Raw genomic sequence first — 23,977 nt, 5'->3', positions numbered from 1 at the left:
TTTTCTATACTGACTCTTCAATTTGAATTGCTTTGCTGAGCAGCTGCTGTTTAAAAGGACTTTGAGCAGAATGACAGAAGAGTGAAACTAGCCTTGGGAAGTCAAAAACATTTCACGCAAAATGTCGAAAAAGCAGCAAAATGGGTAAAGCGAAAAAAAGTTCGACGAAGTAAAAAAAATAGAAGCACTATAATAGCCGGCTGAGAAGATGAGGGCGGCTATTAATAACAAAAAATGAACCTCTTCTTTAAAACAGTCAATTTTTGCTCCAATTGATAAACAATGCAGACAAGAGCGTGAATGAGCGGAGTCGGAATATGAGCCATCCCACCTTAGCGAAACTCCTGGTCGAGTTAGCTTTAATGATTAGGTTAGCAAATTGTTCAGCTCTCAAACACAAGTCAACAAGATTGAATTTCAAAAAGAAAAAAACGTGCTATTATTTAAATTGCCGATCAAAGAAAAATCATGAGATCTAGATTTGCTGAAAATCGTTTACTAGTTCGGTTAAGTGAGGTTCACACATCTTCCATCAACTAGCCATGCCTAAATCCGAATTATCAAAGGAAAAAACAAAAAATTAAGTGCCTAATGAAGCTAAAATGCGTAGGGCGGCATAGCGCTCTGATTCTGAGGTTCTCAAACAGTTTCCAATTAATTACGTGTATATATTTAATCAAGTAATTTTTCCGGGATCAATTTGTGGATAATTTAGGCGCCACGCTTCATCTTAGATTTGATTTCAAAAGCCAAACTTTCGAAACTAAATTTACGAGAGCTAACTAACTATACAAAACAATACACAATTCATTCATTGTAGTCTTGGCTCGGAAGAATAGAACAAACAACAGGCTGAAGTTTCCTGTGCAAATCACACGAGTTTTCAAACAAGTATGGCTTTAAAATAGTTGTGCAATTTTTCGAATCATCGCCCACAATCGCACATTGACTGAATAGAACTTGGTTTCTGTCACTCACTATGTGGTCTAGACAGTACTTGCTCTTTGGTACGGTTCGCTTGCCACATCTAAGAGAGCTTTTGGAGGCCAAGATGAAGGAACATTTTGATTGCACCTGAAACACACTTGGGTTTAAAAAGGTATTTGACCATAAGCAATGAACACCTTAGGATTGTTCAGTGGAATGATAACTCGGATCTCTTCGGCCAAGATGCGCAAATCTAAAAGATTTGCTTTGCTTTACAAAGAATATTGGAATGGTCAATGAATGTTATTTTTGTAGTTTTTCATTAATGCACGTTTTTCTTCAGAAAAAGATCGGGATTAAAATTTTATTAATTAGAGCTGTACACTGCTTCCACGTCTATAAGGGTGTCATTAGATTGTTAATGAAGTGAAAACATTTTTTCATGAACAGCTGTAAATACGCGACAAAGTTCATTAGGCTAGCTTTTCGACAATCGTTTTTAATGATTTAACTCGGCCTTCGTCCTCGCTTCAATCCATTAATAATCTAATGCGCCAAAAAGTATTCCGATAAACACAGGCCCCTCAAACACTTAAAATAATTTTTCTGCAGTGCCGTACTCTAAAGCTATAATCGGAAAATCCATTAACAAAAACAATAAATATCTTCAAAACTATTCGGCAGCTGAAAATCCGAAGTTAAAAATTTAAAATATCAGAGCCGCTGAGATTATCTGAAATCTATTTTCCTCCATAAATCTCCATAAGTTGTGACTCCAATTCAATTATTGGCAATTATGATTTCATCTATTATTCTGTTCAATCAATGAACTGCTACATGATAGACAAACAAAAACAAAAAATATAAACAGCGATATAACTTACGAGGCAAAAAGCATCCTTATTTTCAATTTGAGAAAATTTGTTTTTTGAAACTTTATACAGTCACATATGAACTGTGACAAGATGTCCAATCCACAAAAATTGTTATAAAAACACTTCTATTGCCATGCTCTCTCAATAAGTGACTACCAAAGCGTCCCAGGACACATTGAACACCAAACACTAAGCAAACAAAAACATAGCAGGCACATTGTCGGAAAAGCCCCAAAAGACTTGCCTGCCACAAAACAGATAGAAACAAATAAAGATATAAGCTGAAAAATATTCAAGCCTATGAAAACCTCTCTAATGAACATTCGTCGATAAATAAAAAAGGCTTGTCAAAATTCACTCTTTAGAAACCTTTATTACACATGAGTTCCTTTGACTTTAAACTAATTCAAATGAAATTTAGTTTTAAAGCTCAAAAAGTATTCTTTTATTGAGTGAGGTAAGTCACCTATGATCAAATTCTAATCAGACAAATGACGGCACGCGCGCAAACGCCATTAGTGATCCAAAAGTCATTCAGAAAATTTGACTTTTCAGCTTTGCGGTGTGAACAAATGTAAAACGAAAAAACAACGTCAAAACGAAGCACTAGGGACAACGCAACATAGCTGCACTCAGCTTACATCTCCGCAGCTATATAGAAACAAAAATGAGAAAAAAACTAAGTACTTCATTTATTTGAAATAATGTGGCCTTTTAAACATTGAAATGGTTCCTTCTAGTAACACATCCCTCAACTATTAGTAAGCAAATAATTGTACGAGCTATTTCTGAAAACAAAAAACCAGAAAAAATAGGACAAAACATCGAAAAGGGACAAAACCAGTCAACTAATTTTCTGAAGAAAATGCAGCACTGATTCCCGTCAAAAAAGTCACTTAAACTACCAGAAAGATTAAATGCTACTATTAAACTCTCTATGTACTAAAGTAACTCAAAAATAATACAATAACTGCCAAAAAGCGCCATAAAGGTAAGATAAAAACTTGCTTTAAAATGGTGCAAGCGATAAATCTCTCGCTTAGCAAATGTTCATAAATCAACCTTTCTCGTTCCCGTTTAACATAGTAACAACATAGCCGGCAGATTGCCGGAATAGCTCCGAAAGAATAGACCTGCGTGCCATATAATACAGATAGAAACAGATACAGATCTAAATTGAAAAAAAAATTGACGCCGCCCAAAAAACTAGGTAAAAAACATTCAGCGATAAAATAATGAAGCTTGTTGAAATTCATTCCGCAGAAGCCTTTTATTAGGGACCTTTACTGCACACATGAGTTCCTTTGACCTTAAACTAATTCAAATTAAACTTAAGTTTTAAAGTGCAAAAGTCATTTTATTGAGTGAGGTAAGTCACGTACGATCAAAATCCAATCACGCAAATAGCCTAAAAACTTTTCCTAAAACGAGTGAGAAATGACGTCACGCGCGCAAATGCCGTAAGTGAGAGGAAGAAGTCATTCAGAAAAATTGACTTTTTCAGCTTTGCTGTGTGAACAAATGTAAAACGAAAAAAGAGCGTCAGACGACGAAACAAAAAAACATATCAGGACAAGTCCTGACGTACAATTCAAAGAATTTTCATTGACTAAACAGAAAAACTAGACCAAGAAAGGACTATGAGTGAATTGAGAAAACCATTTTAAAAAAAAATCAGATCAAAAAATAAGAAAAAAAAAACAGAAAATAAAAGCCAAAATGCCGCATGTGGACAAAAAAACCACTAGCGAGAAATGAAAATTCAATTCAAACAAAAAACTAGGCCTAGAATGAGCTGTGAATGGATTGGAAAAACCATTTAGAAAAAAATCCGATCCAAAGAATCGAAAAAACTGTAAAAATCAAAGTGAAATTGCCGCATGTGAACAAAAAACCACTAGCGAGAAAGCAAATTTTTGTTCAAACACCGTTTTCTCACTCTACTTTAAATTTAGAGCGAAACAATTTCACGCCGCAAAACCACTCGGTTTTTCGCTCCATTTCCTGTTTCGGCGTGACCAAAATCACTACTCCAATTTGACTTCAAAAATCATGAAAATGTGTGAACAGATCTTAAAGACAGCGCCCCAATACAATTCAAATTCTTTGAATTGTAAAAAACAAAGAGCACCGCAATATAGTGGCGTGATAGCCGAGAGGTAAGGTGTGTGGTTCACACGCCAATGATTGAGAGTTCAATCCCCTGCCTCCGTGAAGCTGTCTGTGTAAGGCTGGGCTCTTACTTAACCATAGCTTCAGGTTGACCATAGCCTGACCAATGTTGGCTGCAATGATGCTACCACGTGAAAGTTTCAGACGCAAAAAAAGTGGCTACAGTCACCAAAAAAAGAGCAATGCTGCTCATAAAAAGAACAGTCTGAAATGTGGGGAATAATAAGAAAAAGGGCAGCTGAAAACAAGCTACTGTAGGCCTAATGCTGTTCCACTGCGATTATACAGAAACCACAATTATTATAGCTACGCTCAGCTTATAATAAACCACTTCAAAAATTTTCGTTGCTTTCGAATTTTTATTTTCCACAGATTGAGCTAAACAATGTTTTCACGTGTGGCATTTGACTGCATTCTGTGAAACTAGAAGTCATCGATTAAAAAAATACGTTTCACCTATTCGAGTAAAAAATCCGAGCACCAATACAATTCAAATTCTTTGAATTGTAAAAAATGAAGAGAAGGCCAACAACAGCTCGCTATAACAACTTAATAATCAATGTAACTAATCGAGTCACCATAATGCGAAGTAAAATCACAAACTTGCCGCACATTGTTTTGAAGCTGTCAAAAAACAATATCATAATCGCCCAATTGTTCTTACTAACCTGATTAATATTACTGTTATAGGTGTTAGTCTCTTCAGTAGTTGAAAATATTCGCCTCTTTTGGTCATGTTTCAACTTTAGCAGAGCCTCTTGACCTCTGTGACGTCGCATATTTTTCAGAAACTTGATTGACCTTTCATGCTCATCTGCTTCTAGAGTCTGTGAAGATTGCTCATTTGATTGGCTCTGAATTCCATTCTGTGATTGGCTGTTAATTTGCGACTTCTTGGGCAGCGTTGCTAGTTGTTTAATGCATTCGACGTTAGCTAGATTTAACTCATATTCCAGAAACTTAAACTGTTGCTTGTATAGTTGCTGCAGTCGTTTCATTTTCAGACACAGAATACGACCAATTTCTTCAGAGGTGTAGATACACGCATGTCTAAATAACACTATGAATTATTTCTAAGTTTATAAATATCAACATAACTGACTACCTGTGAATATCTTGCTCTCAAACGTCTGGCGAGAGATTTGCTTTGGTTGTAGTTAGCATACGATTTAGAACGAAAACGGTCAAGCAATAATTTTGCATTAAGAAGACAACTACTATTATCGCTTCATTAATACGGAGCAATTAAACGTATCCCGCTGCTGAAATTTTTCATAGACATGCTTTGTGAACGGGCAAGGCGCGCGGGCGGGGACGGGCCAGCGTTTCAGAAATTCCTGCGAATCGTTCACGTTCACCTGTGAATCGTTTTCGGCTCTGAAAGAGAACTGAACATCGATTTGATGCCCTCGGGCGCTCGCTTTATCTATTTACCCCACATCTATAGACGAAAATTCAAATTTCGGAATTGAAGACTAAGGGTCAGTCGAAAAAATGAATGAAGAACAAATACCACCGAACTGAAATAATTGCGTCTTTCCCATTATGGCCCTCCATGAAACTATACTCCCATTATAGTATATTTACCGGTGTCAGGACAATTTACCCAATTTCATTTTACCCAATGCCATTATACCCAATGCCATTTTACCCAATTTCATTTTACCCAATGCCATTTTACCCAACCTGCCATTTTACCCAATGCCATTTTACCCAACCTGCCATTTTACCCAACCTGCCATTTTACCCAATGCCAACTTACCCAATTTACCCCATTGCTAAATTAACTAGAACGACTATTTAGCCGACTAGAAAATAAATGGCCCGTGGGACTTGATATGAAACTATCACAACCGAACATGGGATTAGCCGACTATATAATTAAATGGCCTGTGGGACTTGATATGAAACTATCACAACCGAACATCGGATTATATTGTCCACAAACATTTTAAACCATCCTTGTAATAGCGACTGCTAATGGCGACTGCAATCGGATACTTGAACAAAAAGATCAAAGAGCATTGGGTAAGTTGGTATTGGGTAAAATGGCAGGTTGGGTAAAATGGCGTAGGGTAAATTGGCATTGGGTAAAATGGAATTGAGTAAATTGTCATGTAACCATATTTACCATGACTGGGCGAGGGGGCTATAGGTTATCTGACCACTAAGCTTGTGGGGAGCTTTAACGGAAAAGACCCAAATAATTGCTACAAATATTGTATGAGCGCAATTAGTTGGTTTACACAACTTCTTTGGGCAACCCAAATATGAGTTAGGAGCACCCATATAAATTCTTATTTTTGTCATTATATTTGTCCCTTTATGCTGTTCATTATATTTTCTAAGTCAAGCTCAAACTCACTTGAGAGGGTCGTTGCTCGTAGTGTCTCTGGTCTCGAAATCATTCTCCACACAGTCAGGCTGAAAACCAGACACTGGCAGCCTAAATCAAACTCATTTGCAAGCAATTCAACCGAAAGCATGTTTCTATTTATTGATCTTTTCTGTTTGCGCCCCCACCCGCTTAGTGGGTGCATAATGTGTGCAACCCCCCCCCCCCCCCCCCCCCCCCCAGAAGCACTGCCATATTTTACAACGATTTACTATGCACCGCACGGGGAGGGAGGCACAAACGGAATAGATCCACTTGTTGAGATTACACCGCAGAGGTATACCCAAATCGTCACGGGCAAATATGCCCGATCCTTGTTTCTCGTGTTTGTTTTTCCTACGTTAATACATAGACAGTGTAACAATATTGCGGAAAATAGCTATTTTAGCAGAAACCGGAAAAATTGAAAAGAAATTAGCAACCCGTGTTCGCAAAAGTGTCCTAGTCTTAGCCGCAAAATAAAAGTACAAGCTATGTATCCTATTTTTCGCGCATTTTGTATCACGCATCTGCTCCATTTATGTATCGTTTTTTGGTACGCAACGTAACTCGATTTCGCACTATAATCCGCAATTAAGCCTAATTTAATGCGCGTTTTTGAGCATAAAAGTGATTATTTAAGCTTTATTACTACTACTAGTACTTGTTACTACTTTATTACTACTTATTAAAGGGTTCCTAGCCGGTTCATTGATTCTAAAACAGTCCCACGTTGACAAACAAAGCCTTTTTTGACCTAGGGACTTTACGGAAAGAAACCAGTTTTTCTGGCACTGGGACGTATATCATACATTTCACAAAATACATTTGACCAGTGAAAATAGATTTGGCCTATGAAAATAGATTTGGCCAGTGAAAAAAGATTTGGCCAGTCCCGTATTGACAAACAAAGCCTTTTTTTAGCGAGGGATTTTTCAGAAAAAAAAGTATTTGTGGCACTGGGACGTACATCATATTATGTACCAATTTTAAAGTATTGACCCCAAAGATAAAAGTTTTTTAGTTTAATACAATCCATATGAATAGGATATACTACAAAAATAGTATGAACAACATTCAACAACCCCTTGACCCATGGGGTTACATCATATTTTTGAAATGCGAAACGACTTTAGAGAAACATTTGACGAAAATGCAAAATTTGACTTCATATAACACAAATCTTGAATTTCTTTACATCATAGCCACAGTTAGCCTAATACATGTTCCTCTTATCATTTCACTTTAAACCGCCCAGACCCAATAGTCGAGAAATAAGGCGTTTAACATAAAGAACTAATTGTTTGCGTTTCCGAATTTTACTTTTCTAATGTACCAATTTTTCAAGTATTAACCCCAGAACAAAAATTTTTGGTTCACTAAAATCTCTATGAAATGGAGATACTACAAAAACAGTATGAGCAACATTTAACAACTCCTTCACCCATGGGCATCATTTTGAAATGCGAAACGACTTTAGAGAAACAATTGACGAAAATGCAAAATTTGACTTCATATAACACTAAACTTGAATTTCTTTACATCATGGCCAACGTTAAGCCGCCATACATTTATTTTATCACTCTAAACCACCTAGACGCAATAGTCGAGAAATAAGAAGGCATTTTACATAAAAAACAGACTGATTTTTTGCGTTCCAAACTTTAATTTTCTAATGTACCAATTTTTCAAGAATTGCCCCCAGAGCTACTTTTTTGGTTTATTACAATACATATGAGTAGGAGATACTACGAAAAGAGTACGAGCAACCTTCAACAACTCCTTGACCCATGGGGTTCCATATTTTCGAAATAAGAAACGACTTTAGAGAAACCTTTGACCAAATTGCAAAACTTGACTTTATATAACACTTATCTTAAATTTCGTTAGATCAAGGCCAAAATTAGGCTGCCATACGTTTGTTTTATCACTGTGAACCGCCTAGACCCAGTTGTCGAGAAAGAGGAAGACTTAACAAAATACAAATTTTTTGCCTTTCCGAACTTTACATTTCTAATGTACCAATTTTTCAAATATTGACCCGAGCAAAAAATTTTGGTTTAATACAATCCACATGAATAGGAGATACTTCCTATTTTAAATATCTAATAGATAATTGCTATTACATTTCTAGAGATAATTTCTATTTTACATGAAAAACAAATTTTTTGCGTTTCCGAAATTACATTTCTAATGTACCAATTTTTCAAGTAATGGCCCGAGCAAAAATTTTTGGTTTCATACAATCCACATGAATAGGAGATAATACAAAAACAAATATGAGCAACATTCGACAACTTGACCCATGGCGTTACATCATATTTTTTAAATACGAAACGACTTTAGAAACATTTGACGAAATTGCAAAACTTGACTTTATATAACACTAATCATATATTTATTTGCATCATGGCCAACATTAGGCTGCCATACGTTTTTTTATCACTGTGAAGAGCCTAGACCCAATAGTCGAGAAATAAGAAGGCATTTTACATAAAAAACACGAAATTTTTGAGTTTCCAATTTTACTTTTCTAATGTACCAATTTTTCAAGTATTGACCCCAGAGCAAAAAATATTGGTTTATACAATCCATATGAATATGAAAAACTACGGAAATAGTGTGAGCAGCATTCTACAACTCCTTGACCAATAAGGTCACATAATACTTTTTAAATAAAAGACGAATTTTTAGAAAAGTTGGACTAAATTGCAAAACCAGACAATATAGTGAAAACTGAGGTACTGACAAAAAACAAAAACGTTATTAAAGAAACTCAAAAAAACTTTTTGATAATTTTGTAAAATAAGTTTATTGTTCAGTGAATTAAAAACAGAAAATAAATTTGACTTTCTGAAAAATCCCTCAATATTTTTTGATGTTTGTCGGATTTTCAAGTCGATTTTCCCTTCTTGGTTAACAAAAACCCCTTTGTTTTTTACAACAGTGCCCCAGTTTATAGTGCCCCTGCGTTTGTCAGTCCAACATCGATATACAAGCCCCCTTTTTTGAGCGAGGGATTTTTCGGGAAACAACCGATGACTCGGTTTTTCGACTTTGTCTTCAAAGTTGTTTGTATTTAAATCGCTTTAAAGCTTTAAAAGCTTCCATTAAATCTTTAATAAAGTGCTTATTCCAGAGTATATATCAATGCATGCTCAAAATGCGCGCTTTTAATTAGGCTTAATTGAGGGCTAGAGATACTTTTAATACTTGTAACCTAATTTACGATTTGAAAGTTATTTTATTTCGCAAAATTGGCGGCACCCCTTTTTCGAAAAGTAAGATACAAAGGATATCTCCTAATTTCGTTCATTTTCTGTATCTAATTTTCGAGCGAATTTTACTAAGCCGAAATTTTGGGGTATACCTCAGTGGTGTAATGGAATCTCATTTAATTCTCCTCGAAAAATCGTCAGTTGTCTAATCCGCGGTGCGGTATACAGCGAGGTCAGATAATCACACAATGTTGCTATTTAATTCGAACACACTCCGAGATGCAACATTATTATTTTATCTAATGTAGTTCCGAGTAATCAGTCAATCGCTCCTTGATCTGTTAGTTTGTTACTTGTCTACAAATATTGGATCTTTTTGCCCCCAGATATTATTTGCACCCCCAGACGCACGTGCCATATTTTTACATAATGATTTACCATCATGTAATAACAAATGCTCTGTAATTGGAAGGAGCATAACGTACGGGGTGGGGGGCACAAACGGAAAAGTTCCCCAATATTATTCGTATTACAATCTTTTTGATCATTCAAGCGGCTAGTTAATGTAAAAATGAAAGAAAGCGTTAACCTGTGATAAGTCTTAGCTATAGTTCCCGCTAGTCCATTTTACTCTTTCAGAATGTAAATAGATTAAAAAATTGATTTTGAAAAAAAAACATTGCATGTTCAAAGATCGTGAAGATTACAAAAAGACTACAAATCATATTTATAACTATAACTAGCAGGTCCGTAAAGGCTATCTGAATGCATCTTAACTTGAAACTTTAACTATTGATATTCCATTGAAAACTTATTCGTGATAACTGGTGTACATGCAAAAGTTTCGATGAATTTTTTTGCAAAACTACTTTGGACACACTAAAAAAATGGAGATCCAAATTTGTAAAAGAAAAGTTTTATGCGAGTTAAGAGTAATAGACGTTCTCACAGAGCATTAAAAATCAAAACAGATAAAATAAGGTATAAAGAGGGCGAGAAAGAGAGATATCGATATCAGCAGAAATATATAATGAGTGGAGAGCAAATAGGATTAAAAGTACGAAAAAACCAAAAAGTCAGAACAAAAGAAGGTTGAAAGCAGTGAAGGAACTCAGAAAAAAACAAGAGTCTGGGAGAAAGCAAACGGGAGCCAAATGGGAATTAACGAGAAAAAAAGAACGAAAAATCGGAATTGGCAAAAGAGAAAAGAACAGAAAGAATACAATGCAACAGAAACCATAATAACATCAGGAACCCACCCCAAAAAAACAATAGGACAAAATTCTGAATCAAAACCAGACAAATAAAAAAAAAGAAGTTAGCAAAAAGCCCAGAAAAGAAAAGGGCAGAAAGGAGGAAAAAGGAAAGTGATCGAGAGAAAGAACTCAAAAAAACAGAAACCGATAGAATGAAGGCAAATGGGACAGAAAAAAGAAAGAAGCCTCAATCATGAGAGAGAGAAAGTACAAGATCAGCGAGATAGTGAGCAGGCGCAAAAAACAAAAGCAAAAATTTGAGTTCAAAAATATTACAGTTAGAGAACATTTGAAGAGCAAAAAAACAGAAGATCAAACAACAAAAAAAAAAGAAAGATAGAGGAAGGAACTGAAGAGATGGAGAGACACTACAGTTCAAAAGAAGAGAAAACAGATTATCCTGGGTGAGACAATGAATTCTGGTTCTCATAAAAAGGATAAATGTGCTAGTGACAACACGGTGGATGTGCCCAAGACAATAAATGTGCTCAAAGTAATCGTTGGCAAGCCTTTGCGAATGCTTTTAAAGTTAAAGTGCCTGCTAATGCCACCAACAAAATTTTCTTCGAAAAAATTAAAGAAGGTAGATTATAATTTTATCATGTTTTGTATGCAATAATTTATTAGAAACAACCCTTAATGTAAACAAGTCTTCTAGGTGCAAAAAAATTTGTAATTATTCAAGACCTCAGTTTTGTCATACATATTTTTTGGCACTCAACTTTGGTTTTTGCATAGGCAGCTTTCGTGTCATTTACACTTTGTTTGCTGATTTCATCTGTATTAAAAAACTTTTGTACAGTGAAACTCTGAAAAAACAAATTTCCATCATCCAAATTGCAATCCATGGCGTTTTCGGTGAGTGACTATTCCTTCACAAGTTTTCAACACCACCTTTTTCATCAATAACAATTTTTGACAATGAATTACGAAAAACAATGTCTTTTCTTCGGTCATAGAACCCTCTTTGTCTTGAGACAATTTCCATCATTTACCTTTTCAGTATCAAAAGCTTTTCGGTCAAAGATCGTTTTCTGAAGAAGTTTCTGGTCTCAAACCCTTTATTGAACAACTAATTGGCCAATGATTTTTTCGACACTATTCTCCTGGTTAATTGCAACACGGATTACTGTCTTTTTCATAAATTCTGATAACACGCTTTTTCGCAAAGCTTTTTTCGGTAGATGACACGACCTCTTAGCAACATTTTGGGTCAATGACCTTTTGGCAAAACTTTTCGGTCAATGACCTTTTTGCAACATTTTTGGGTCAATGACCTTTTAGAAACATTAATCGGTTAATGACCTTAAAGCACACTTTTTCGGTCATTAACCCCAATTAGGCAACTGCTTAACCGTGCTCGTCGGCAGTACTGTTAAAACATGCTCATCAGTGATGCCTCTAAAACATGCCGCCTTATGTGTTCACGCGATTAATATATAGAAGATAGATTATAATCAAATTTATATCAAAATGTCACTCAGATCTGAAAGGTCATCAATAGGATTCAAAGAAGCCTAGTCAAGTAATGCTTTGAAGCAGTTGAAAGAAATAATTATATTGGTAGCAGAATTGGGATCTATTTGACCCCCCCCCCCCCGCCCCTCCGGTGCTTTCATGCCCCCTTTACAAATTATGTGTTGTCATATAGCACGGAACAAGGTTTAAAAAAGCATGTCCACCTGCGGGCGTAAAAGATATATGCCCAATAACCTGTGGTGGGGGGGGGGGGGTTGGGTTCGGGTTCAGAAACTATCCCAAAATCGAAGCAAGAATTGCCTTAAAAATACGAACCTGTCAATCATCTCTTCATCAGAGTCTTCGATGTCAACGAGCGAGTCATCAAGTTGTTCACATGTGAAGAGAGGTGACATTCTGCCAGTGAATGGCCTCTCATCTTTGCTATCTGGACTGTCAATAACTTGTTGCACAGTATGAGGTGCTGACTTTGATGAAAGACGCTTCAAATTTCGAGTGTACTTGTCAACGATGGCTTTCGACTTCAGACGTTGAACATGTGAACTCCTTTTCTGAGCAACCAAGAACTAGAGCACATACTAGAATTTGTTATAAATGATTCGCTAAGTCAAAGTTGCAACACTAAAACGTTTATTTTGATTTTTTGAAGTTAATCACAAAGTATTTCTCAGGTATACAGAGCACGCCAAAGGATACGGGCCATTACATGGTAAATGATTCTGTATGAAAACGGCAAGTGACCGGAATGGCAAGTAAGAAAACGGAATGGGAGTGCAAATATGTCATTAGCAAATTTTTAAAAAGCATGCAAGCAATGCAAAGTCAAGAGCTTATACTTGAATTCTTATCTCAAATGGAAGAAATCTTTTCAACGAAAATAATAGAAACGGCAATAAAAAACAGAAAGAAATTTAAGATTTCAAATTAATGGAAAGAGTTTGCCGATAAACGTTTCGTTTACTGAGGTTTACAAAACAAAGCTTTAGAAAATTCTCACAATATGATAATTCGGTGCTTCTATGGAAATATTTTATTTTCCCATTACTGGTCAAAACAGACCCCATAATTGGGTTCAAATTCTCCCTTATTTTAGACCGGTGGAGTTCACTTACCGAAACTTGAGCTACACTTATGCTAATCCGTCAGTGTTGTCCACAGAACACTTTGTGGACAATACAGACGAAACAATATGGCCTAAATTGAAAGAATTTTGTCAGTAGATTGAACAGAGCATGAAAAACGATTCTAAATTATCTAATTCATAAATGCTTTATTCAAAGCAATATTGCGTGAAATGCACTTACATGTTTAATCGATGGTTAAATGCGCAAACATACCCTCTCCCATCATTGAGGTTAATTTATGTCAACGGCGATTAATTCTAATTTCGAATAAATTAGTTCGAAAACCTAAAGATAGCGCTATTTGGTTTAGGTGCCAATTTTGGCTACCTAAGACGTGATTAAAACATTGAAACTATAATCGGCTTCAATTAGTACATAAATGATAAAACTATTAATTAAAAATACAAACACGCACGAATTAAAAGCTAGTGGGGGGATTTAAAAGAAAAACTTATATCGTAACTTTGATGTTCTCACAAATGTTAATGCTTATCAATTCAGCTATTGTTTTAAACTCTAATTAAAACTAGAGAAAATTCTCTTCTCCAAAACCCGAAATCAATTTCTAAATGAGGGAAAATTTGAAAATAATTACCTCTCCTTTTATTAGAAAGAAAGGAAAAACTTTTAAAATAATTGCAGAAATTTTCCCCCAGTCTAATTCACAAGCCTCACTGGATTCAACTCCAAAGAAAAACTGAGAAAATACTCTTCTTCAAAACCCAAAAAAAATTTAAAATGAGGAGAAATTTGTGAGATTAACAAACTTCCTTTTTATTAGAAGGAAAGCCGAAATTTCTTCAAATAATTAACTGCACAATTTTCCTCCAAAAACATTTTCTGAAAAGAAAACACTCAATTAATATCCAGTTGTTTATGCGCGATTACAAACTGTTATATAGCATACTATATAAAAAAGGTGCGCCGGGGGAGATGGGAGGGGGTCAAGTTATTTGCCCACTAAGCTGGGCGGGGGAGGGCAGGGGTGAACAGAGTAGATTCATGTAACCATATCCCCATGTATCTATTCACTTACTGGCACTAAATAATGACAAAGACGCAGATTGTGGAATCTACGCAGTTTGTTGAATCTAATTACGCAAATCGGGGACTTCAATTACTGAAATTGCAGAATCTAATTACTCAAATTGTCAAATCTACTTACTTGTGCCTGTGAGAAACACCTGCACTAATCCGTCAGTGTTTTCACAAAAACGAGTTTATGGACAAGACTGACTTAATCCCCTCAAAATATTTCAATCCAAGCCAACTTAGAGAACATAAGTGTTTTACGCGGAATTAATGTATTAAGATTGACGTGAAATCCACTTGCACGAATTGGTCAATTATGCCCGATTTGGGGAGTCTGTACTGACCAGTAATGCTCTATTTTATCTTGGATGCAAAATGCAGGTCCAGTAATTTAACAGAGTCAGAACTACTGAACAGATCTTTACTCGTTCCAGCACTTTCAATGAAATTATATCAGGCGAAACACAAAATTTAAGGGGATCAACCGATACAATTTTAATATCATTTCTATTCATCCAATTATGAGAGGATTGGAATTCCTTATAGTTATTTTAGACTTTCAAAAAATCGACCGATTAATATGGAGCAAATGCTTTCAAAGAAGTACACTTATAGAAAATAGCACCATTTAAGCGCAGTGGCTGGTTGCTGGTACCATTCTCGCTAGTTTGTATAGCAGTTTTAATTGCAAAGACCCTGATACTGTAGTGACATTCCAAATATGCATTGACCACATACTTGATATAAATTGAACATGAAATCTCAGTAGGAAACCTGAAGTCGTTTTCATTTACCGCTTGAAGTAAGCAATCTGTAATTGATGTCTTAATTTGAACCAGAAGCAAAAAAATTCGAGTGAGATTGATTGAGTTTCCAAAGAAGCAGGAATTCAAGAGGAAAACAAATCTGGGTAATTTTTGTTGGATCTACTCAGCCGAAATTACAAACAAAATACGCTATTAGCCGACCAGAAGTTGATTTCTAAAAGAGTAAGATTTTCCTGACGTACAAATAATTCAGAGCGTCTTAACTGATAAGCTGTCGTTTCTGATGTGAAGACTGATATCTGTTCACAATGCCAGACAAACAAAAAAAGCTTTCAGGTCAGTAAACATACTTGCGTTCGATGTTGTCGACAGAACTGTCGACCCACTTTCTTTTCTAGTCTGCCATTGCTACTTCTATGTGTTGAGAAAACCGCAGGGTTCCAGCACTGCTTAGAAGTACGTGGGGCCACAAATGAGCATCGCCCCTGTTCTTTTTGGTTCTCACCATTTTGCGAATCAATTGCACATACCGGAACATGAACTTCGCAAAAATCACTCGATTTAACACATGGTCGGCGACAAATTCTCTTTTTAAAACTACACATTTTCTCTTTCGGGATTGTCAATTTATAACTAGCTTGAGAACTAGTTAAGGATCCTTCACGTTTTGGTTGTACTGCACCATATTGGCTGTTCATTGATGCTGGTTGGTTCATTTTTTTATCAAACAGTTCTGAAAAATAATCGTTACATTACAAAAGCAACATACAAAGAGCCGAGTTCAGCTTTTATAAAGCCTGAGATTAAAAAGCTTAATATACCGCTGTACATTTGAGTTGTAAAAACAACGTATCTAACGTAAACCATTAAACATAGCAGTTTTCAAATTAGTTGTAGAATTGTTTGAGTGTCAAATTTGTCAAGAAAGCCACTTTTTTGTGCACGAAAACATTCAGAATTCCAATTACGATACTACTCTTTCGGTGCCCGATGAGTTAATCTTACAAAATGGCAACCGAGGAGCTGCGAGATAGAATACGCAAAGACTATTTAATTTTCAGGTAAGTTTGAGTAAAAAAATGTAAACACCCCCCCCCCCCCCCACCAAAAAAAAAAGAAAAAATAATAGTGTCAAATTTCCGAAAGCAGTAAAAGGGGCAGTTTCACCGGCAACTATTAAAATTTAGAAAAACGCGAAACAGACCCAAATTCCGATTCATCCTTACTTTGGCTTTCTAAATTTTGATCATGCAATAATTCCACCGCTCCATATCACGCCAAGTTTCATATTCATCTGTTTACGCACAAATAAGGTAAATTTCTTCCTAACATTGAGCTTGTTCGCAAACGGTACTAGCTACACATTAAAAGAAACCAGAACCGTTGCAATTTTTTCCGTAATTCAGTGGCTAATGTCTCATCGGTTTAGGAAAACACGATGGTGTTCGCCGTATCGTCAAATAGCATCAGATATAATTTATACGAATTGTGATTTCATATTTGGATTACTCCCCCCATATAACTTTTTCGCATCGCCCTGGCGCATGTGCTAAATTTTTCACAGTTTGCTGCAGTATAACAAAACACTACTACATACTGCACACAATTCATAAAATCAGGACAAGCAGAAGGCCTTGGCCATACCTGCTCTCTGAAACTACATAAGCGCAATATTGTTTTTATTAACAATTGTTTTCAGGCCTCAGCCAGAGCTAGACAGCAATGATATCAAACAGCTCTCGAAAGTTTTCCGAACAGTTGCAGAGGAGGGCGGTCAATTAGCCGATGTCAGAAGTTTACAGAAAGTTCTTCAACCATTAGGTAATTGTAGCACTATATGGTGAACCCACTTTGACAACTCCATCCGACAAACGATTGTTGTTACTACAATGTATTGACTTAAATCATGCCCATTTTTATCTGTACCGCAATTTCATTATTTCTTTTTCCATTTGCAATAACTTGTACGACCGAATTTTAAACACAGCAAGTTAAAACAACGGATTTAAGGTATAATTATCTTTTTGAATTCATATCATAATAAATTTAATTAAAAGAATTTTAACTTGAAAATTAAAGACTGAAACTTTGCTATTGTTGTTAGACCCTTTCACAAGGCTTTCACACACATACAAAAGTGCCAGAAGAAAAAAATGGACTAAGAAGCATGACTTCTGTAGTGCAACCAAAATTCTCAAATTCATTCAATTAAAAACAAATACGAAAATTTAATTAAATGAACTATCAGGCCCACAAAACCACAACCAGAAGATCATTTACACTAATAGAAGGTTTAAAAGAAGTAAAGGTTTCTGTTTCGCACCAACTCGGGCTAGAACCCATGCCCCTCGTTTAGCAGCCATAAGTCTCACAACTTGAACTATCTATGTGTATTGCACTTGTCTTTTGCTCTTTCTACAGCAAATTTCTGGATAATGGCGTTTGTGATTTGCTTGAGTTTGCTATACCGCAAGCTTAATCAGCGCAAAAACAGCGCACATTAGGAGCTTAAAAAGGATGGTAATGCGCGTCTCAAAACGCATTTATTACGCTAGGTTCCCTGATTAAGGACCACTAAAACATGTTACGTTAGGAGGGCTGTTGACCTTTGTGTTCAATTGCGACTGATATTTACCATAAAAAGGAATATAGGACAAAACGACTAAAACTACTTAAAACTTCGTTTCATAGCAATTTTACGGAAAATGGTAACAGAAAAACACTTCAAGCTTCAGATTAGCAGTCTTTCATCTTACGAACTGCGCTATAACCACTAAAAAACATAGTTTCTCACAATCGATATGATCTTACCAATTAACATATTTCAGATTGAAAGCTTCTGAGATTACGCATACATCAAAAAGATTAGCGTGAAAAACTTAGTTGAAAGCTAAGTGTGTTCTAGAATAGCGCAATCCGTACGGCTAAAACTTTGCAGAAAAACACACTTACAAACATAGCTGGCAGATTGCCAGAAAATAGCCGCAATAGATTTGTAGATCTGCAGTCTAAAAAAACAGTAAAAAAGACAGACCAAAAAATTCGTCTTTTCATTGAAAGCTGATCTGTTATATTTTGATTTAAAATCTGTATAAGTTAATGCTGCCTCTATTAGCTGATCTCAAATAACCTTCATTTAGAGTGACACACACCCATTTGACCTTATCTCTTTGAATTAAAGTAAATGAAAGTCAATTTCAAAGTGAGGAAGTCATTTTTGAGAGTGAGGTAAGTCAAGTGTGACCAAAAATTTAATCACGCGAATAATAAAACAACTCGCTCCACTAAGAGCGAAAAATGCCGTCACGCATGCAATTCAGTTGAAATTGCATAAACGAATGAACAAAAAGTGGCTGTGACATCATATGGTCGTAACAAAAATCTTGACGACGAAATAAAAAACATAGCAGGACAAGTCCTGACGTACAATTCAAAGAATTTTTATTGACTAAACAAAAAAACTAGACCTAGAATGGCTATGAGTGTTTTGAGAAAACCATTTTGTAGAAAAATCAGATATAAAAATAAGAAAAAAAAACAGAAAATCAATGTCAAAATGCCGCATGTGAACAAAAAAACCACTACCGAGAAATGAAAATTTAATTCAAACAAAAAAACTAGGCCTACATTGAGCTGTGAATAGATTGGGAAAAACATTTAGAAAAAATCCGATCCAAAAAATTGAAAGAAACAGTAAAAATCAGAGTTAAATTGCAGCATGTGAACAAAAAACCGCTACCGAGAAACCGAATTTTTGTTCAAACACCGGTTTCTCACTCTACTTTAAAATTAGAGCGAAAAAAAGTCACGCCGCAAAACCACTCGCTTTTTCGCTCCATTTCCTGTTTCGGCGTGACCAAAATCACTACTCCAATTTGACTTCAAAGATCATGAAAATGTGTGAACAGATCTTAAAAAAAGACAGCGCCCCAATACAATTCAAATTCTTTGAATTGTAAAAAAAACCAAGAGAAGGCCAATAATAGCCCCAGCTATCGCAGTGCGGCTATTAATAAGAACTTCAAACTTGAATCGGGAGCAATTAAAAACACGTAGTACCCAGGACAGTTAATCCTCCCTCTTGGCGAGCATACTTTCAAGGCCTCTTAGCCTCGTGGTAACTGCACCTGACTAACAGTCTTTTGTCCAAGGTTCAGTTCTCGCCCATCTACTTTTAGCCTTTTAGTTCACTAAACTCTCTCGATATATTCGCATAACCATGCTGCTCAATGCGGCTCTTAAACATGCGCTTCGAGAGGCCCATTAAACATGCAATTTTTTTTTCCAAATTTAGAACTCACGTGTTTAATACGATGATATGTAACAGAAATTAACCTATTTGGTTATTTATATACCGAATTTACTCTTTTCAAAGAAAGTTGTGCAATCCGTTCAATGATACTGATTTCTCTAGATTTGAAAAGTACTCACACTATAATCGGACAGGCTTGTTACAGATGACCGAGCAAAGTTTCATTGATGCTATGAAATTCAAATTTCACTCCAAGAAATTTTACGAAGACGACTGCAAATATGGGTTTGAACTTGTGGACAGCGAAAGTGAAGGTTCGTACTTATCATTGGACAAACTTGACATTGGGCTTAGTATAACTATAACAGGACTAGCTTACCCTGAGAGATTCTATCCAAATGGACAATTCGCATTGTGAAAAAATAGGTGAGATCGTTAGTTGTAGCTACTCAACAGATTGTTCGGTGGGTAATCCAACAAACATGCGAGCTTTAGCCGGTTGCTTCAATTTCTAGAAAACAAATGAGGTTGGGTATAATTCTTTTCAGAAATTCTAGAAATGGCCAAAAAAATAGAACATTACACTTGATAACCATTTCTGTTAATACACATTTATAGTTTCTGCATTCGAGTCTCTAGGAGAATAAGGCGGCGCAAAAATGTTTGATGCCTCAACAGGAGCGGTTATCGACGAAACGAGGCATTTAGTTTAATTTACCTATTTGTATCTTTTATAGTGTTCCTCTCACCATTGCTTTCATCCTTCTCCTTGATAAAAAATCTTGGTTTCTCTTCATAATATTCTATTATTTTGGCTTCAATTATGTTGATAATTATCCCTCTACAACCATTGCATAAAATTACGGAGACACAAAAGTTTAAAACGCGCTGAATAAAGGCGTAAATTCTAGATTAATAAGATCTATGATATACGAATTGAATATCATATCCTTTTCATCTAGCTGTTCTCATATTTTTTTTGAAAAGATGGGAACTTAATGCTAGCCCCACTTTTTTTTTCTTCAGACATTTTTTGAACTTTTTGAGGTCATCCCAGACAAGCATATGGTGTATCAAACTGAAGATGTCAAACTTCACGATGAAATTCACGATTTTTCATATCGAACCTAAACAACTGAGAAATTTTAACTTTAGCGTGTACATTTTACTGACCGCCAATCAACAACTTGTTCCGCGTGTACAATTTACTGACCACCAATCAACAAAGACTCATTTTGCACATTTTGGAATACACTGAGACCTGAAAAATAAATCAAATACATTTTCAAATTTTTGAAATATAAATCTTTTAGGGAACTAATGAAACTTTCTCAAATTTGTGTTATTCGTCAGAACAACAAATATGCGTTGTAAGGAGCAGCTCCGCGTTCTCGGTGCTCAGCTTTTATTAAGTTCCAATTTCATATGATTCAGTTTAATTTTGGGTGCAGTCATTTTTAATAACTCTTCAAAATTTTTGATGATTTTGAGGTCAATTATAAGTCAAAGCTGAGGTGGCAAATCGCGTAGCAGAACGTATAATCGCAGTGAGGCAGCAGAGGTAACAAAAAATAGGCTTCAGGACGCGAACAGATATTTCTGAGACCAAAAACTGCATTTCCGCGAGCGAGTCTGTTGACTTGCCCCACCCTTTAAAAATTACGCTTTAAAACTGCTATTAAAATTAACAAATTAATTCCATTGCTGCTTAGCTTCAACTGTGTGAATCATTTTTTAATGATTCGGAGATTTTTTGACATTGAAAAAAACTGTTTCCCGTCTTACCTGATTATCAGTAAGGATGACAATTCGTGGTAAAAATAGGCACTTTTTTGCATTCAGATTGATTTATACTCAAGTAGATTGCCTGCCTGGAAACGGCCGTTTTGAAAACAGAGCATTATACTTTTTAAATTTTGTTCTGTTATATTTTCTCTTCATTTTGATCTGTTTTCTTTCTTATTGTTGATAGCTTTTTGAGTTTTTAATTAAAGCAATTTAAAACCATTAGGTCTTCAATTGTTCTGTCTCTCTATGTTCTTAAAAATGTCCACTTTTTTCAGTATAAAAAATTTACAGTTCTATTTTTTAATATATATTTTTTTATCTCACTATTGATGAACGCCTCGTCTTTCTATAAAAAAACAAAAACAATTGAAATTCTCTTCAGTAAATAAAATTGCCTTCTTTTTGACCGTTCTTGTGGGTAGCTTATAATTATATCAAAATTAATAGAAAAGTTCGAGTTTGCAATTTTTAGATTTGATGCTTAATAATAATCGTTCTCAATGTTTTAAAGCCAAAATTCTAACATAAAACACTACATTTGAAGGTAAAAAAACAGCTCTTATTTCACTTCAGTTATATGGGCTACCAGAAACTTCTCACTAATTCAGTGTTGTCACACAGAAAAACATCTCTTAAGCCGTGAAGTAGAGAGCTGACCTCTTGATTATTTAAATCACATATGTTTTACTGCTACATTGTCGAAAATTAGTCTTTTTTGTTTAAACTATTGCAACATGAAGTGTGAGTGCCTCATTAGGGTTCTTAGCTCAATCTGTGTATCAACATAATTTTTCATTATTGTGAACCCACAGGTTTCAAATAGTACATTTATCCTTTCTTTCTCGATTTTGTAACCCCATTTGCTTCATCGTTAACAGATCATGTCTGTAGTCAAGAAAAACAACAGTTAGTCAGAATTCCATTTTATTCAAAGTTTCTGCTTCCGCTGTTTCCTTATTGATTTTGATCGTTTTCGAATATTTAGATGAAACATGAAAACATTATTGCTTTATTAAGAAAATTGTGACTTCTACAGCCAGTTAACCAATGTTTTTGACTGAAGCCTCCTTGCTGAGAAAACTAGCGAATATGAAAATCAGTTAACTTGGAATCAGAAGTCACCGATTTGACTTTTGGATTGTTAAAATAAATCTTTAATTTCTCAGAGAGATAGATAGAGCGTTACATCAAAGAAAGAGTTATAGAAAAAACTGATCAAGCTCATTCGAAATCACCAATAATGCAAAAGAATTAAAATTAAAACAGTCCGTGTTTAGATAATATATTTTACGACAACTCTTTACCATGTTTATCCTAGCTTAAGTGCAACTAAGTATTTCGTAACTAATGGTTACTCAGGTTCTTCTGAAAACCCAAATATTTTTCTCTGTTGTTTCTGTTTCAAACTTTAGATTTTTTCGAAACAGCTTGATAAAAACAATGTTTGGTGCTAAAACAAACGTTTCTGAAACACCAATTTCGATAATTTATATATAAAATGCTTTCAAAAGCGATTGAGGGAACATTCTGTGCCACGCACAGAGCAAGGGAGCCTTCTTGTCAAAAATTAAGCCTTTGTTCAGCGGGCTCGGTCTTTAAATTTGATGCTCCATATTATAAAGAAGTCCAAATTGCTCTCTTTCTCTGCAATTGTTTGAAATATGTAATTCGAAAAATTGCCATTAATTTGCATCTTGTCAATCAACTATTGAGAGGGGACAATTTGTTAGCGACATTTTTTGTTCAATTAGACTCATCCAATGAGAAAGAAGATCGATCGGAAACGGCAGGATCCAGAAAGGAACATAGATTGCTCATAGGTTGAAAAAATACTTTCAAAGATGAGACGATTTATGGCAAACAATTGGGGCACAAGTCGAGTTTAATTTTTTAATTTGAACCTTGACTTTTGGAAGTTCATGCTATCAATTAATCGGCAAGCGTAATTGCAATTAATTGGCATCTCTATCAAATATTCTAAATCCATGCATTCATGATATAATTACTCTTGTTTCAGGACATATAAACAAGAAGTCAATAGAGCGCCTTTGCTCTGCGCGAAGTAGAGAGGAGCAGGTTGAAGAGGACATGGTGGATGAAATGCTACAAGAAGGAGACAAAGATGAGGACGGGATAATCAACTGGAACGATTTCCTATTTCATATGAGAAACACAAATATTTTATCCAAAACAAACCAATCATAATATTGGGCTGATGTTCTTTAGTATTTTTGCAGAACCCCTGATATATAGTAGTTTATTTTTGGCTGAACTGAGAAAAGGGGGCTCAAGCAGTTAGTTTTTTGAATATTTTTCAATGTGTCCTCCCCGTACATCTTGCCCTCCAGCATATTGTTTGAATTTCATATAAATACATGCACAATTACGCGCAGACCATTATAATGATGCAGCAAGGTTTTGAAATCGAAGCATATCACCATTTACTCTTTGCTGATAATGTAATTACCCACGGAATATTTCTGGTTCAAGTACAGTGGCGCTCATCATTGATGCGAACGGCTTCATCAAACTTAATTTTCGTAATACTTCAGGTCAAAAATTCATCTAATCTCTGATCTACCACGAATGCTAGCAGATTCAACCTCAAAACAGTGTCTCTAAATTCCAGAAAAAAACAAAGTTCCGTTTTTTGGGGTGGGGGATTATTTAAATCAGAAACAATTAATCCTATTTTGGGGACACCAACCACATG

General features: G+C 35.4%; 2 protein-coding genes across 3 annotated transcripts; one reads left to right on the top strand and one right to left on the bottom strand.

The window, feature by feature from the left end:
- Positions 1-751: 751 nt before the first annotated feature.
- Positions 752-15,987, bottom strand: LOC142345623 (KAT8 regulatory NSL complex subunit 2-like). 2 transcript variants are annotated; one of them, XM_075397770.1, is made up of 5 exons: positions 15,575-15,987; positions 12,617-12,867; positions 6,340-6,420; positions 4,643-5,024; positions 752-1,074 (listed from the first exon to the last, which is right to left on the bottom strand). In XM_075397770.1, exons 1-5 carry the CDS (start codon positions 15,938-15,940, stop codon positions 808-810), a joined length of 1,347 nt encoding a protein of 448 aa, XP_075253885.1. In that variant the 5' UTR covers positions 15,941-15,987; the 3' UTR covers positions 752-807. The 2 variants fall into 2 exon arrangements, with proteins under 2 accessions (XP_075253885.1, XP_075253886.1); XM_075397771.1 differs by having other exon boundaries at positions 12,617-12,852.
- A 72-nt stretch (positions 15,988-16,059) lies between these two features.
- On the top strand, positions 16,060-23,706 carry LOC142346129 (uncharacterized). The gene is made up of 4 exons (XM_075398635.1): positions 16,060-16,285; positions 16,924-17,065; positions 19,649-19,790; positions 23,282-23,706. Exons 1-4 carry the CDS (start codon positions 16,233-16,235, stop codon positions 23,467-23,469), a joined length of 525 nt encoding a protein of 174 aa, XP_075254750.1. The 5' UTR covers positions 16,060-16,232; the 3' UTR covers positions 23,470-23,706.
- Positions 23,707-23,977: the final 271 nt, after the last annotated feature.

This window comes from Convolutriloba macropyga, chromosome 9 (genome assembly GCF_964194025.1).
Source record: "Convolutriloba macropyga chromosome 9, txConMacr16.3, whole genome shotgun sequence".
Classification (NCBI taxonomy): Eukaryota; Metazoa; Xenacoelomorpha; order Acoela; family Convolutidae; genus Convolutriloba; species Convolutriloba macropyga.
This window is presented reverse-complemented; position numbering and strand designations above follow the sequence as displayed.

What these genes read in the sequence shown, in the direction of transcription:
- LOC142345623 (XM_075397770.1), bottom strand. Translation starts at nt 15,940, where the DNA reads ATGAACCAACCAGCATCAATGAACAGCCAATATGGTGCAGTACAACCA. An exon ending in ACGAGCAACGACCCTCTCAA is followed by an intron (nt 5,025 to 6,339) that starts GTGAGTTTGAGC and finishes AGTGTTATTTAG; the next exon opens with ACATGCGTGTATCTACACCT. An exon ending in ATAACAGTAATATTAATCAG is followed by an intron (nt 1,075 to 4,642) that starts GTTAGTAAGAAC and finishes AGTGTGTTTCAG; the next exon opens with GTGCAATCAAAATGTTCCTT.
- LOC142346129 (XM_075398635.1), top strand. Translation starts at nt 16,233, where the DNA reads ATGGCAACCGAGGAGCTGCGAGATAGAATACGCAAAGACTATTTAATT. An exon ending in AAAGACTATTTAATTTTCAG is followed by an intron (nt 16,286 to 16,923) that starts GTAAGTTTGAGT and finishes AATTGTTTTCAG; the next exon opens with GCCTCAGCCAGAGCTAGACA. An exon ending in TGTGGACAGCGAAAGTGAAG is followed by an intron (nt 19,791 to 23,281) that starts GTTCGTACTTAT and finishes CTCTTGTTTCAG; the next exon opens with GACATATAAACAAGAAGTCA.